At 39.7% G+C, this 15,296-nt stretch overlaps 1 protein-coding gene across 2 annotated transcripts in view; it reads left to right on the top strand.

The window, feature by feature from the left end:
• The first annotated feature begins 13,895 nt into the window (after positions 1-13,895).
• LOC136857819 (uncharacterized) overlaps positions 13,896-15,296 on the top strand; it is a 132,085-nt gene continuing 130,684 nt past the window's right edge. The window contains exon 1 of one of the 2 annotated variants that reach the window (XM_067136768.2): positions 13,896-14,074. In XM_067136768.2, coding sequence (XP_066992869.1) covers positions 13,993-14,074 — 82 coding nt within the window. In that variant the 5' untranslated portion in view covers positions 13,896-13,992. Of the gene's footprint in view, positions 14,075-14,363; positions 14,469-15,296 lie in introns of those variants that run through there. The other variant, XM_067136771.2, reaches the window with a different exon arrangement.

The raw sequence follows: 15,296 nt of genomic DNA on the forward strand, positions 1-15,296 counted from the left end.
GTTTGAAGTAATATGAATTCCGCTACCACGTTGTTTGATTCCATCGAGGTACTGAAATATAAAACTGCGAGATAGCCCAAAACCCGACTTCCGTGCTAATCATGGCGATGTTTGGATTGGCTGCCTTGTACTCTTTACGTGAATGTTACATTCCTCCATTATGAATACCACAAATTTTACTTTAATTTTACGGTTACGTTACGCCGTTAAGTTTACGGTACGTTTGCATTGTGTATGGGGACCTACTCTTGTGATACTGACAGTGCACTTGGAATTCAAACAACACAAATACTGTAGCATCATGGGAACTATCGCTTAAAATCTATATTTGTTCGAACAACGTTAATCGATTGGGTAAAGTCGGATTCAATGCAATCCAGCAATATTATCTCCTTTGAGGGTAGACTTGAAATACTTTACTTCGAGGCAAACTGTAGTGATGGGTCGCATGATGCAAAGCTCCCGATGCATTCTGAGCAAGCGATGCAGTACGTGCCTCATGACGCAATCTCAATGCCGTATAGTGACGTCAGGCGCATGAGCCCTTTGTCTCGAGGCAGTGCTGCGAAACGTATCGAGAGCTCTCGATGCATTTCGAGCAAGTGATGCAGCAAGACCGACTACAATATATCAGACCGTAATATCAAAACCAAGTCCGACTCGTTGGCTGAACGGTCAGCGTACTGGCCTTCGGTTCAGAGGGTCCCGGATTCGATTCCCGGCCGGGTCAGGATTTTACCCTTAATTGGATAATTCGTACGGCACGGGGGCTGGGTGTATGTGTTGTCTTCATCATCATTTCATCCTCATCATGACGCGCAGGTCGCCTACGGGAGTAAAATAGAAAGATCTGCACCTGGCGAGCCAAACCCGTCCTGGGATATCCCGGCACTAAAAGCCATACGACATTTCATTTCATATCAAAACCAAGATGGTGGACGTCGTGGGCGCAGTAGCTGCCGACTGATGAAGGTTAGGGTAGCACGCAATAACTTCATTTCGACGATAAACCAACTCACGGTTTTCGGAGATGTCGGAATTTAATGCCACAGGAGTTGTATTACCTGCCAGTAAATTTACCGATACGAGGCTGACGTATTTCAGCACCTTCAAATACTACCGGACTGAGCCGGGATCAAACCCGCCAAGTTGCGGTCAGAAGACCAGAGCTTCAACCGTCTGAGCCACTCGGCCCGGCGTCACATTATATTACTCCTGTTGATACCACTGAAAGAGCTACCTACACAATATCTGGTTCAATCCGCCAGAAATTACGAAAAAATCACGTATATAATTTGCAAACGGTGGTAGGTAATTTAAAATGATAAACGTAACATCATAGGGAAAATCACTGTTGCACCTATTAAAACGCTTCGCGAACAGGTACTCATCACATATAATCAACTAGAATCACACCCAATCTGCTAGAATAGATGGACAGCCCCACAGCAAAAGAGAACAACAAGCTCATTATTTCGAAATTTCACTTAGTCAAATGACGTTTTCTCTTAGATTACACTTAGCTGGATAGATGGAAATACATTATACATCTGTTAAAATTATATTTATAACATCATTTTGAATGTTTAAAAATAATTTAAGGTGCGAAATTCCTCAATTTATTCACTCTCATAAGAACTATGAACATAACGTGTTGCCTTAGTTTCGAAGTGGTGGACAATTTCTAATGTTCAGCACCCGATGAAAATTAATTACACCCGAAATGATTATGCCAGCCCAATGAACAGCCCCGGTGATGTTAAGCCTCCCTTACTGGAAACTCTTAAATCATACGTTGACATATGATATAGTAGCATTTCCAACCATGATGGTAAACTTGGCAATGAAGCGTTCAGACACTAAAGATATATTAGGATTTTTCCCATTGAAGAACTCTATTGACTCTAAACAATGTTGTCTTTAACCTACATGGACAACTTCAATTTGGTGTAGGCTGCTTGATAACAGATATCCACAGCATGAATCGGAAGGTATTGGTACAATAAAACCCCTGAGTTGCAAACGAAGCTAATCCCTGCAAGCCCCCTGTGGGTGGTGGCGGTAGAATAACACCCACGGTATCCCCTGCCTGTCGTAAGAGGCGACTAAAAGGGGCCCCAAGGGCTCTGAACTTTGATGCGTGGGTTGCGACCACGGGGCCCTCAGCTGAGTCCTGGCTTTGATTCCACTTACTTTTGCCAGGCTCCTCATTTTCATCTATCCTATCCGACCTCCCTTGGTCAACACTTGTTCTTTTCAGACCCCGACGGTATTACTTATGGAGACCTAGGGAGTCTTTCATTTTCATGCCCTTCGTGGCCCTTGTCTTCCATCGGGCGATACCTTCATTTTTCGAAGTGTCGGACCTCTTCCATTCTTTCTATCTGATTAGTGTTATATAGACGATGGTTGCCTAGTTGTACTTCCTCTTAAAACAATAATCACCACCACCACCATCCCTGCAAGTCACTGTTTCTTCTGTATAACAGTGTACTGTTTGCTCCATCTGTAACACTATAAGTTTTGTTATACACCAAAATCTAGCCAAATGTCCCCGCAGGCAAGCACAGATTCTCTCAAAATACAATTGCATCTAAATCACACGACACTTTGAAGTATATAGACACTGAAGGAACATCACCATATCAATTATCATCTATCTAAATGAATTGTTTTTTCGAGGAATACGAATAGGTCTAACATTTAGAATTAGAAAGAAATAGTCTTCCCTAATCTCAGACTTACTCTCAGATGACATATGCACACTACAGTTTTGTAGAAATATTCACGACGTATGTTCCTAATCCACTTCTCTCTTAATGTTTTATTCCTTAGAGAACTTAAGAATAGATGTATGAGAGGCATTGCCATAGTTCGATTTAAATCCTGTTCACAACACGATCAAAACAAACATATTCTCACATGGCTGCGTATAATTACAGATCCTAGTGACCAGTGACCCATATAGTATTAGTATTTCTTTATTTATTCTCCAGATCTACATAATATGTATATGATCCATTTATGTGGAGAAAAAATAACAAATCTTACCTAAACCAGCTCACAAGGAAAAGACAAATACTGTCACCTGGTAATCAAAAAAAAAAAATTATAAAAAGGCAGTAAGCCAAATAAACATTGCCGCCTGACCCGAGATCAACCATTATTGATAGTCTGTTGTCCGTGGCAGAAAAGTAGTCTGGGAGTACGGTATAATAATCAGAAATTAAAACAATAACGCATTGCTGCATATAGATATTAAACAAAAACATATTGCTATGTAGAGTGCGAACTAAACCCATGATACATTGCTGTGGAAAGTGTCTACACAATGACATATTGCTATGTAGGAAACAATAGTGTAAGCAGGCGATGTCTGTTCATTAAACACGCGGCATGTCTCTTCCGGCCTGGTACATTACTCAGCACAATCTTTTCTGAACACTGACCTTCCTGTATTTTTACTACGTTGCAATCCCAGCTATCTTGTAACCTCCATTGCCGTGTCCTTGAACACTCTTTCTCCTCCCGTTACATTGTTACCTCCACTAACGTGTCGCAGTGCACTTTTCCTCCTTACGTTTCATTACTATTGTCCGATCTTGAATTCCACTGCCTCGCTACGCTTGTTTTCTTTTATCCATACACACTTCACCTCTTACTAATTTAATACTTGCTCACTCTTGTTTCAACTGCAAATAACACACATCCTCCACTGATCCCTTTAGCTTCAACAATTTACTTGCTACTACTGCTTGTTTTTTTACTTCTTGTCCTTACACCTACGTCCAGGTTACTCGTCTTCTCCCACATTTCTTTCAGGCTCAAGCTCCTCCCTTTTACCAAGCCACCTCGTGCTTCTGACTTCTCCCTTTCACTCCGTTTATGTGCACTCGTGACGTCTTGTGGTTCCTCCTCCCCATTCACTCCGTGTTTCTTCCTTTCGTCTCTGGCACCGAACTCCGACCTCAGCTCCTCAATCCTCGCCTTGGACTCCCTCCTCATCTCTTCAACGATAACCTGCATGGCCTCCTCTACTGTGAAGTCTCCTTCTCGTTGCGAGCTCTTTTCTAATGCTCTATTTTCCTTGGTTTCTCCTTTGTTTCCATGCCCGTCTTCATGAACTATACTATCTGTAGTTCGCATTTCCTCCACCCTCTTCCCCATTACCACTTCCTTCTCATTCTGCTCCATTTCACGTAATTTCGTTACTGTCCAATATTTGGTCCATTGACCATTGGTTACCACTAATAACTGACCGTTGATGTAGGCTCTTAACCCTTGCAATCGAGCCCGGACCAAATGTCTTTTCAGGGTGTTTATATTCTTGATCCCATCTCTTCCCATATCTCTTTTAATCCGAATTTTTGCTCCCTGTATATTATCCGCTCCTCTTAACACTATTTCCGCCATCAGGGTGGAAAACAACTTCACTTTTATCGGTCTGTTGCCCCGTGCTTTACCTACCCTTCCCACATCGTCAATGTCAGCTTCGCTGAAATTGATTTTCATCATTTTTTGGATGACTTCCACCACTTTGTATATAGTCAGCACTTTGTCCTCACTTTTTTCTTCCGGCACCCCATAGATGAATAAACATTTCTTCCTGCTTTCTTGATTACCAACTTCTACTACTGACTTCAACTTTACCATCTCTTCTTCCATCTTCCTTATCTTCGTCTTGAGTGATGTAATTTCTCTCTCGTTGGTTTCCACTTTGGTCATTGTTTCCTCCGTTTTTCCTTGTATCCATCGCCTTATATTTTCAAGTTCTTTCACTTGTTCCTTCATCACATTTTTAATCTGTTCAAACGGACAGACCTCTTCTACAACTTCTTTGACCACTTTTCTTATAACCTCCACGTCTTCCCAGTTCATGTTGCCACTGTGAGTCGGACCGGGATTTGCTTCCACACCCCCTATAATTAACAGTACCATAATCACCGCTGCCACCAGTATTGTCTCACCCATAATTCTCGTTTCCACTTTACCTCCTTCACTCCAGGCTGTTTCCATCTTCCATCTTCCCTGCCATCTTCCAATAACCACCCGATATTGGTCCACACCAATCATCTTCCTCTTCCTTCCCGTCTTTCTTCCCACTCGCCGCACACACTGCGCTCCCGCTCTACCGGCACTGTCAGCTCCGAACGTCTGCTTCCGTCCGCTGCTTACAGTGACCCATATAAATACACTCACACACTTATATTCTACATAGAAACTAATACTTATCGTCAACTTACATGAAATTACTCCGACTGAATAAGAAAACAAAAACGAATATGTTCATCATTATCGGTTGGAAAGTGATCTTCCCTAACCATAAATTTTGGTTACACACATAGCGTACGATAGTTTGGTCTTTGAATTCCAAATTTTCTCGGTGAATATTCCTTATCTATTTCTCCTGTAGTGATCTATCTTCAGGGAATTTAAAAGCTTCAGCAACGGTATAATTAAATTTACAACCATGAATGCATCAGGAACGACACATTTTGTGTTATGTTACAGCACGGCAATATAAACACTATTATACATTACAAATACCATCATATAAACTTCTAACAAAACACCATACTGATAAACCGTTATAGATAACTATCTTACCAAACATATATTTTATACTTCAATATCTCGATCAAAATAACACTATTTAACAGAATGTAAACACAGATATGAACCAACCACATGTCTCAAACGCTCGCCCACGAAGTCGCCATTTTCCTCCCAATCGATAGTAACATTAAGGTCTGATACAACAACCGACTACAATATGGTTCGGGGACTGGGTATGCGATATAAATAGTAATGAAGAGTGTGACATATTTTTAACATTTTATTGAAACAATTTCTTTTACGACGCATTGAGTTGTGTAATAATTTGAACAGAAATGAAAATATACCGGTAATGGCATAAAAATACTGGTGTATGTGTGCATACATATGAAAAGGGACTCGTTCTTAGGTTAAGTCTCCTTCTGGACTATCGATACTTTTATATAAGTATGGTAACAAATTGATCGTTTCCTTGAAAAGGATCATTCAAGACCAGCACAATATTATCCGACCTGAATGCACATACACAGGATGAAGCCGAACTCCGTCGACAAACTTTCGGAAATTGTTGAGGGAAACCTTCTGTGTATATTGGTAGAAGGTATCGGTGGTCTCCGGTGGCTCGTTATAGAGTAGAACCGGTAATTAAATTATGATTTATTCGATTTTATTACGGCAAAAAATCTTATTTCTGTGGAAATATCTTCACAATAGAGATAAAGCCTGCAATATTCAATAACCAAAACATACAACACAAAACCCAGACTAGCAAAGCCTGTAATATGTAACAACCAAAACGTACGACAAAAAACACAGGAATGTGATAACACTCTGTAGAAACACGTATACTTTTGTCACAGTGTGTTCAATATTTTCTGTCAGTGTACTGTTTTAAAGGTAAAGATTCCATGTCGTTGGCTTCCAGTAGGTTAAAAAACTCCTGCGGGACATATTTCCCACACTCCGGCGTCTGTCAAGAACTAGCATTTAGGACGTAAAACAAATAACATTATTATGAGTACTATTTTCAGTAAAAATGAAATGGCGTATGGCTTTTAGTGCCGGGAGTGTCCGAGGACAAGTTCGGCTCGCCAGATGCAGGTCTTTCGATTTGACACCCGTAGGGGACCTGCGCGTCGTGATGAGGATGAAATGATGATGAAGTCGACACATACACCCAGCCCCCGTGCCAGCGAATTTAACCAATTAAGGTTAAAATTCCCGATCCTACCGGGAATCGAACCCGGGACCCCTGTGACCAAAGGCCAGCACGCTAACCATTTAGCCATGGAGCCGGGCACTATTTTCAGTGCAATACAGATACAAAGCTAACTGATCTGATGACATGGCCACGAGGTAATCAAGTTTGTTTACATTGTGATTGGTGTATATTGCATGTGTTCAAGTGGAAGAGATTTTATTATATACTAGCTGATGTACCCGTGCTTCGCTACGGAATTCTACGTTGCACACAGAATTTTAGGTTGGGTAGAGTACACGTTGTAAGCAAGACTGTATTAAATTGCATAGCTCTTAACGTTACCCTAGAAAAGCGGCGGAGAAATCACCAAACTTCTTCTCTCATATGACGACTGCGTTAGGGAATTTTCATTGTAAAGGTAGGCGAACTTGCCTACCATCAGTCACAATCAGGTTGAGAATTTGCATTGTAATGGCAGACATTCACTCTCCACCTGCCTCTTTACATCCTCAGAAAGATTGTCTTAGTAGCATTCCCAACTTCAATGAACACAGGGCATTACAATGACGTCAGTAGAAATGGCGCAAGTAATAGCCATGATTTCACATTAAATACTCGATCAAATGAAAAACCACACATTTTCTCACTTTTAACGAACAGTACTACGCTGCCGATCTAACAGTCCAAAGTTCCAGAGTTGCAATGACCAGGCCGCAGACAGCCATGATTCGTGAACAGTCCTTTTTCTGGGGGTAAATCTAGACCAAGTCATACTACTACTATTACTACTACTACTACTACTACTACTACTACTACTACTACTACTACTACTACTGCTGCTGCTGCTGCTGCTGCTGCTATACTACTACTATTATTGAGTGATCCTCTGCCTTAAGAGTGCACACTGCTCATTCAAAACGGCGCGTCAGAGTAGGGATCGAATAGGTGGAATACTATGAATGAACCAGTGAGTTAAGTACCAGCAGTATGGTATCAGAAAATGTATGAACCAGGGGAATGACAGCTCAATACGAAAGTTTTCCAACTTCCCAACTATTTCCTGCCAATATTCAGTCTGGCTGTTATACTCGGTACGCAGCAGTAATCCCATCTATCGGAGTTGAGCGGCAGCAAAGAGACAAAGAACATCATCACAAACAATGGTCAATGTAATGTTATTGTTGATCAATGTTATGCACTTTCAATATTGTAGGCCTTCACATTTAGTTTTCTTCCGACTCTGAAATACCACTCTGATCATAGCCGGTACGGTAAAATTGAATACAGCATAAATGGTCGGAAAATGTATTCTCTATAACTTTAGCTAAGTAGCACTTTTCGACAGGACCAATAACATAGGTATTTAGAAATTAAATTTTAGGCGCCTTCCCCTAAACTACAACTTCATGCAGGGCGAATACAATTGTTTATAACTTAGACTGTAGTTTCTTATTCCTCGACTCTATATACCGACTTTCATTAAATTCCGTTAGCCTATTTTCTCGTGGCTCGGCGTTGATATAGACTTGGCAACAAAAATACAAATTTCTGAATATCTGTATTATCAAAGCTGGTACGATAACAATGTATGACATAAATGATCGGAAATGTAATTCTATAAAACTTTAGTTATGTTGTATTTATCGATAGGACCACTAATAATATAAATATTTGAGAATTAAATTTTAGGCTTTTCCCATAACTACCATTTCATTCAGCGCGAGTAAAGTAATTTATAGCCTAGATTGTAGCGGCTAATTCTCGGACTTCACATACCAATTTTGATTAAATACTCTTCAGCCGTTTTCTCGTGATGCATGTACAGACAGACAGACAGACAGACAGACAGACAGACAGACAGACAGACAGACAGACAGACAGACAGACAGACAGACAGACAGACAGACAGACAGACAGACAGACAGACAGACAGACAGACAGACAGACAGACATTACGGAAAAGTAAAAAGTGCGTTTCTTTGTTACTATGGACATGACCGATACAGAAATGCCATTCTTTTCAAATTCTGAGCAATGTACAGACAAAACTCTTATTTTATATATATATAGATTGGTTATTTTGTATGTTCAGTAACGTTACAATTACTTCTATTAGCGATTTGGTTGTTTCTGCACGAACAGGCATTTGTTTGGTAGCCAAAACCCCGTTGTAAAACAACAGCAAACAAAAATATTTGAAGAGAAGATTCGAACCACCACAAAACGTAGCGGAGGATAATACCCAACGATGTTATTTAGCCAAGACCGATGCCAATCCTCAGACCTTAATGCTACTATCGATCGTTCAAAGATGGCGAATCGAGTAGCCGGAATTGTTGGAAATGTGGGTTTGTTTTGGTTTGTTGTTATCGTACGTAGTCGTTGTAATTTTATTAAAGTTGACGATAAACGTTAGTTTGTTTGTAGAATATAAGCGTGTGAGTGTATTTATATGAGTCAGTGGCTCATAGGATCTGTAATTATACGCAGTATTGTCAGAATGTGCTTGTTTTCGTCGTGTTTGTACCCATTAAAGAACATGAGTGCACTTGGTGGACCAGTTTTTAGTCTAACTATGGCAATGACTCTCGTACAACTATTCTTAAGTTTTCCACGGAACAGAACATTAGAAGTGAAATTGATTAGGAATATACATCATGATTGTTTTGAAGTCCATGGCAAAACCGTAGCGTGCATACATCATTTTGAGAATAAGTCTGAGGTTAGGGAAGCCAGTTCTCTACTTCCAAACTATTCGTGTTCCTTGAAAAATATTAACTTAGATAGAATATAATTGATATTGTGTTATTCCGTCAGTGTCTATGTGCTTCAAAGTGTCTAGTGATTTACATGCAAGTGTATTTTACAATAATCTGTGCTTTGCCTGCGGAAATGTTTGGATGGATCTTGGAGTATAACAAAACTTATAAGTGTGACAGATGGATCAATCTGTATACTGTTACACAAAAGAAATAGTGACTTAGAGGGATTAGCTGGGTTTGTAAAGTAGGGTTTTACACTACCAACACCTTCCGAATCATACTGTGAGGTTCTGTTATCAAGCAGACTGCACCAAACTGAAGATCGTCCAGGAGGTTAAATATCAATGTTTAGTGAATAGAGTTTTTTCACTCATATTCTTTAATAGGTAAAATCCTATTACATCTTTAGTGTCTGAACGTTTCAATACTAAGGTTACTATCATTGTGTGAAGTGCTGTTATGCCATATGTCAACATTATATTAACATTACCAGGGCCGTTAACATAATCATTTCGGGTTTACTTGATCTGAGTGACTCGGATGGTTAAGCCGCTGACCTTCTGATCCTAAGTTGGTAGATTCGATCCTGGCTCAGTCCGGTGGTATTTGAAAGCGCTCCAATACGTCAGTCTCGTGTCGATAGATTTACTGGCACGTAAAGTATCTACTGCAGGACTAAATTTCGGCATTTCGACATTTTCAAAACCCGTAAAAAATTAGTTAGTGGGACGTAAAGCCAATAACATTATTATTTGGGGTGTACTTCCCATTCATTGGGTGATGAATTTAAGAAGTTGTCCACCGCTTCAAAACTAAGGCAACAAGTTTTGCTTTCACAGTTCTCATGAGAGCGAACAAATCGAGGAATTTCGCACCTTAATTTATTTTGCAACATTGAAAATGATGTTAGAAATATCATCTTAACTGTCTTATCATGTATTTTCTTCTATCCAGCGAAGTAAAATCTAAGAGATAACGTTATTTTACGAATTGAAATGTCTAAATAATCAGCTTGTTGGTCTCTTTTCTAGTAATTTATATATGTGTGATTCTAGTTGATAATATGTGATGCGTACTTGTTGGCGAAGCGTTTTCATGCGTGTAAAAGTGATTTTCCCTATGATGTTACATTAATTTAACATTACAAATGTAACATCATAGGGAAAACCACTCTTGCACGTACAAAAACATGTCGGCAACCACTGTCCATCACATATAATCAACTAGATGTACATATATTCTACTACAATAAATGGACAACCCCAAAATAAAAAAGGAACAGCAAGCTGATTATTTAGAAATTTCACTTTAGTCAAACAAACACTGTCCCTTAAATTTCACTTCACAGGATAATGGGAAAAGATTGTAAAACCATTTAAATAATTTTATAACATCATTTTGAACATTTAAACAAATTATGGTGAAAAATTTCTCAATTTGTTCCTATGCATGGGAGCAAAGAAAGCATAACTTTTGCTCTGAGGGAATCAAACATTTTAACAAGAATATTACAGAGCAGAGTGAATTGGTGAGGATGTGGGGATGGAATATTCCTGGAATGAATCAAGCTAATGTTTGAAAGTGAATGGAGGTAATCAAGCCAGCCAAGGGAAATGGGTGCTAATGCTATAGAACAATAAATTAATGTAAAATTTGCTTTAGACCTACGTTATTTACTTCTGAGTTTTAATGCCTTACGTTTGTACACTTTAACTCCAAGTTCCTCAGTAATTTTCCTTTTATGTTCCTGGTTCTCAAGTTTCTTTGCCAGTTCCCTGGACACATTTTTATCATGCAGCACTTTTGAATAATTATTAACAAATATGTTAGCAAACACTTTCACACATTTCTTGACAATTTTTATCAAAGGCACACCACAACTGCATTCATCACTTCCATTGCTTATATTGCTGTCTATAAACTGTATCCCTAATGTAATCACAGCATCTCTCTGATTTTCTAACTTTAAAAATGCAGGTTCAAACCTGCTGCTAATAAGTACCTGAAAATGTCTATAAATGTCACAACATAAACACATAAGAAAATATGAAGGACACTTCAAACCACCCCTGTTGAATTCACTGAAGTAAGATAGAAGATCTTCCTTGTCACAATTGATGATCAAATCATCTTCAGATTGTAATACTTGCTTAGGTCTATTACATCTTTATTGTCTGAATGTAAAGAGGACAACATGAAAGCCTGAATGGTAGTGGCAGAGTCTCCTCCTGAGCTATTTTCAGCCATTCCTATTATTTTCCCTGCTTTATAACTGAGTTTGGAATTGATATAGATCTCATCCAGCAACTTTCTCATCATCATTCAGGAGCTTACTTTTTTCTCTTAAAAATGACTTTTGCAAAGGGGCGATACTAGAACTGTTTGGACCTATTTTGGACAAGAACTGTCTCAAATAAACATGGTGAGGTAGTGTCATTATGTTTGTTCTTCTCAAAGATTGATAAGCCCCTGGATGTGAGTAAGAAATACTTGCAGCCCATATTAAAAGATCTGCTGAATATTTAATTTGACAAGAAAGAGCAAGTTCCAACTGTTCTAATGCAAACTTTATCTTTCCAGCCCTCTCTACATTCATATCAGCATCGAGTAGCAAGCCCTCCTTTGTAACATTTTTCAGTGAAGTTACCCTTTCAGAGAGGGATACATTTTCCTCAGTATAATTAGCAAAACAACTCACCAGATTCTCCAGTTTGCTCCATCTATCACACTTGTAGCTGTTGTTTCCATTATACTCCAAGATCCAAGCAAACTTTGCCACAGGCAAGCACAGAGTCTTGTAAAATACACTTACATGTAAATCGCTGGACACTTTAAAGCACACAGGCACTGATGGAATATCTCGATATCCATTATCATCTATTTTAATAAAACTAACATAGTCTTCCTTTACAATTGTTGTGAACGGATTTACCTGCCTATTTTTAATTTCACGTAAAAAAGAATCAAAATCTGCAATAGTATTCTGTTCACACCATTCATTAAAATTATCCTCATCTCTCTGTAATATCTTCTGCACACGTTCTTCTGGATCTTTTCTTCCTTTACTTAGCCTGACTGTTAGATATGACAGTTGATTAGGGAAAATTGTGGGGTAAGCATCATTACTTAGTTTTGGATATTTTCGAGGAACACGAATAGGTTCTTCATTTAGAACTAGAAAAAAATCTTCTCTAACCACAAACTTATCCTCAAAGTGGTGTATGCACACGACTGTTTTATCATTTACTTCAAAATTGTCACGGTGTATACTCCTAATCCACTTTTCTCTTAATGTTTTCTCCTTAGGAAACTTAAAAATACTAGTACGAGAGGCATTCGTGTAGTTTGATTTACAACCCGCCACACAGCTTGAGCGATCCATATTAAAATAAACACCTTTTCACATTACTACATATAATTACATATCATGAATGTTCACTGGTTCATATACACACTCCCACGCTAAAATTCTGCAAATAACCTAACGTTTATCCGCAACTTTCATGAAAAAACAACAAATCAAAACAAATCCACGTTTCCAACAAATTCGGCTACTCGATTCGCCATCTTTGAGCAATCGAGGGTAGCTTTAAAGGGCCCCATACACGCGCAGACTTAGTCGGAGGTAAGTCTGCACAAACCAGTCTCTTCAGACATGTCTCTGTGTGTATGGCCGATAAGTCTGCCGACAAAAAGTCTGCAGGCAAGTCTCTGACATTCTAGCGCTGCTTGAATTCAGCCGGAGACTTTGCGACAAAAGCGCCATCTCAGAGTTGCGGCAGAAAATGTAAATGTGGTAACCTACAAATATGAAAACTGAAATGTATTTTTTGCGCGTCTTTTTCGTGCAGAGCGCTAAATTGTGTCCAAATAATAACTCATCTTCTATACCGAGTATCTAATTAATTTCGATCCGTATACATTTTTCAACCATCCGACGCCCATAATCTTAAACAGAAAACAGCTGAGCGTGACGTATTCAACTTCCTCGGTAAATAGTCATTTAGTCTGAGCGTGTGTGGGCAACTGCATACAGTACTTCTGACTTGCCTCCCGGAGGCAAGTCTGTGCAGGTAAGTATTCCAGAAGTCTGCGCGTGTATGGGGCCCTTAAGATCTGAGGATTGGTGTCGGTCTTGGCCCATCCCTACGTAGACCTCGAAGATGCATCGAGAGTGGTGACGTCAGTCTCTATCTCGTACGAGAATTTCGCCCACCACTAGCAAACTGGCTTTAATTATTAATATCAATATCGCTCATTTCCTGCCTACCTGCGTTCCATCTACAGAACCTGTTTACAACTATCTACACGTTGTGAATGACCTCCAGCGCCATCTAAAATTTCCAACGGGAACTACCTGTAGCAGAAGCTAGCTACAGATCGGAATCGGAACCATAAGCCCCATTAAACTTTCACTCGGGTGGATAGGGGTTAATTTATTGGGGCACTATAAGTATTTTATGTTGTATAGCAATGTTGTTGGCTACAAGACTTCATCACTTTCAGAGGAATCCTTTTGGTACACATGTCCGTTATTCTACTTCAAGTTGTAATGGTTAGTAATGATGTGTGTTCTTACACAACTTTGGTTATGTTGTTGTGTTGTACTTCGCCATTAATTAGATAGCACCAAACGTGGCCCGTGCGCAAACCATGTGCAAAATCGTAACTCTGAAAATACATCGTCGCAGCCGAGTATACATTATTTTCCATTATCTGGGGTAAATCTTTACCAAACTTTCACCAGCGGTGGTACTGCTCTCTGATGTTCGTTTGTTGTTGGGGACATAATGCTACAATCTGACGGTTCTTTGGTAATCACAGCCTGTATGGATATAGTGGGACAAAACAGTAGGGCCTATAGTTGACTATGCCGAAATGTTAAAATGAGAGTCGTAGTGGCGTGATCTGGAAACTCGCGCCAAATTCAAATATCAATGGAAATTAATGTACGTAAATGGACAAATTAAATTACGTGTAGAAAGAAAGTGTTATTAAGATCTTTTTCTTCTTTTACCGCTTTGCCCACACCTGAGGGGTCGCGGGTGCGAACTGTGTCGCACAAATGGATTTGACCCTGTTTTACGGCATGATGCCCCTCCTGGCGCCAACATAATATGGAAGGATGTAATCACTATTGCGTGTTTTTGTGGTGGTTGGTAGTGTAGTGTCTGAATATGAACAGGAATTAATAATTAAGAAGAATTAATCAAACACGATTAAAATCCCCAATCCGGCCGGGAATCGAACCCAGGACCTGCTGAACCGAAGGCCTCAACGCTGACCATTCAGCCAATGAGTCGGACGAAAAGGTGTTATTAAGATATTAACTCAAATTTGCTGAAGCAATTTTGGATAAATTAAGGAAGTATTATTTAGCAGGTTATTATTTAAAGTATGGTTCATGCCGTGGGTTACTGTAGTCGCATCCTAGTTCGTGAACTATGGGCAACGGCTGAGTGGCCTAGTAAGTGGTCCTTAGAGTCGGGATACCAGTTGCTATGGAATGGGAGTAGGCATCTCGGACATATTCTGAGTCATGGCCCTCCTTGTGCTCAGGCGGCTAGGACTATACAATTCACCGGTGGTCCGTAACCCCGTTAGAGGAGAGATCCTCACTTGGACTATGCACAAGTAGGGTAGCATCCTGCTTCATGAATTTACCGAGTTCAGAACATTTTAAGCGAGCCTCGGACCTATGGGAGTAACGGAGTCCCACTCCCATTTGACAGGCAAGGGACTCTTTGGTGACAACTTGGCAAATGAAACGGAATTCG

Source organism: Anabrus simplex, chromosome 1, assembly GCF_040414725.1.
Source record: "Anabrus simplex isolate iqAnaSimp1 chromosome 1, ASM4041472v1, whole genome shotgun sequence".
NCBI lineage: Eukaryota > Metazoa > Arthropoda > Insecta > Orthoptera > Tettigoniidae > Anabrus > Anabrus simplex.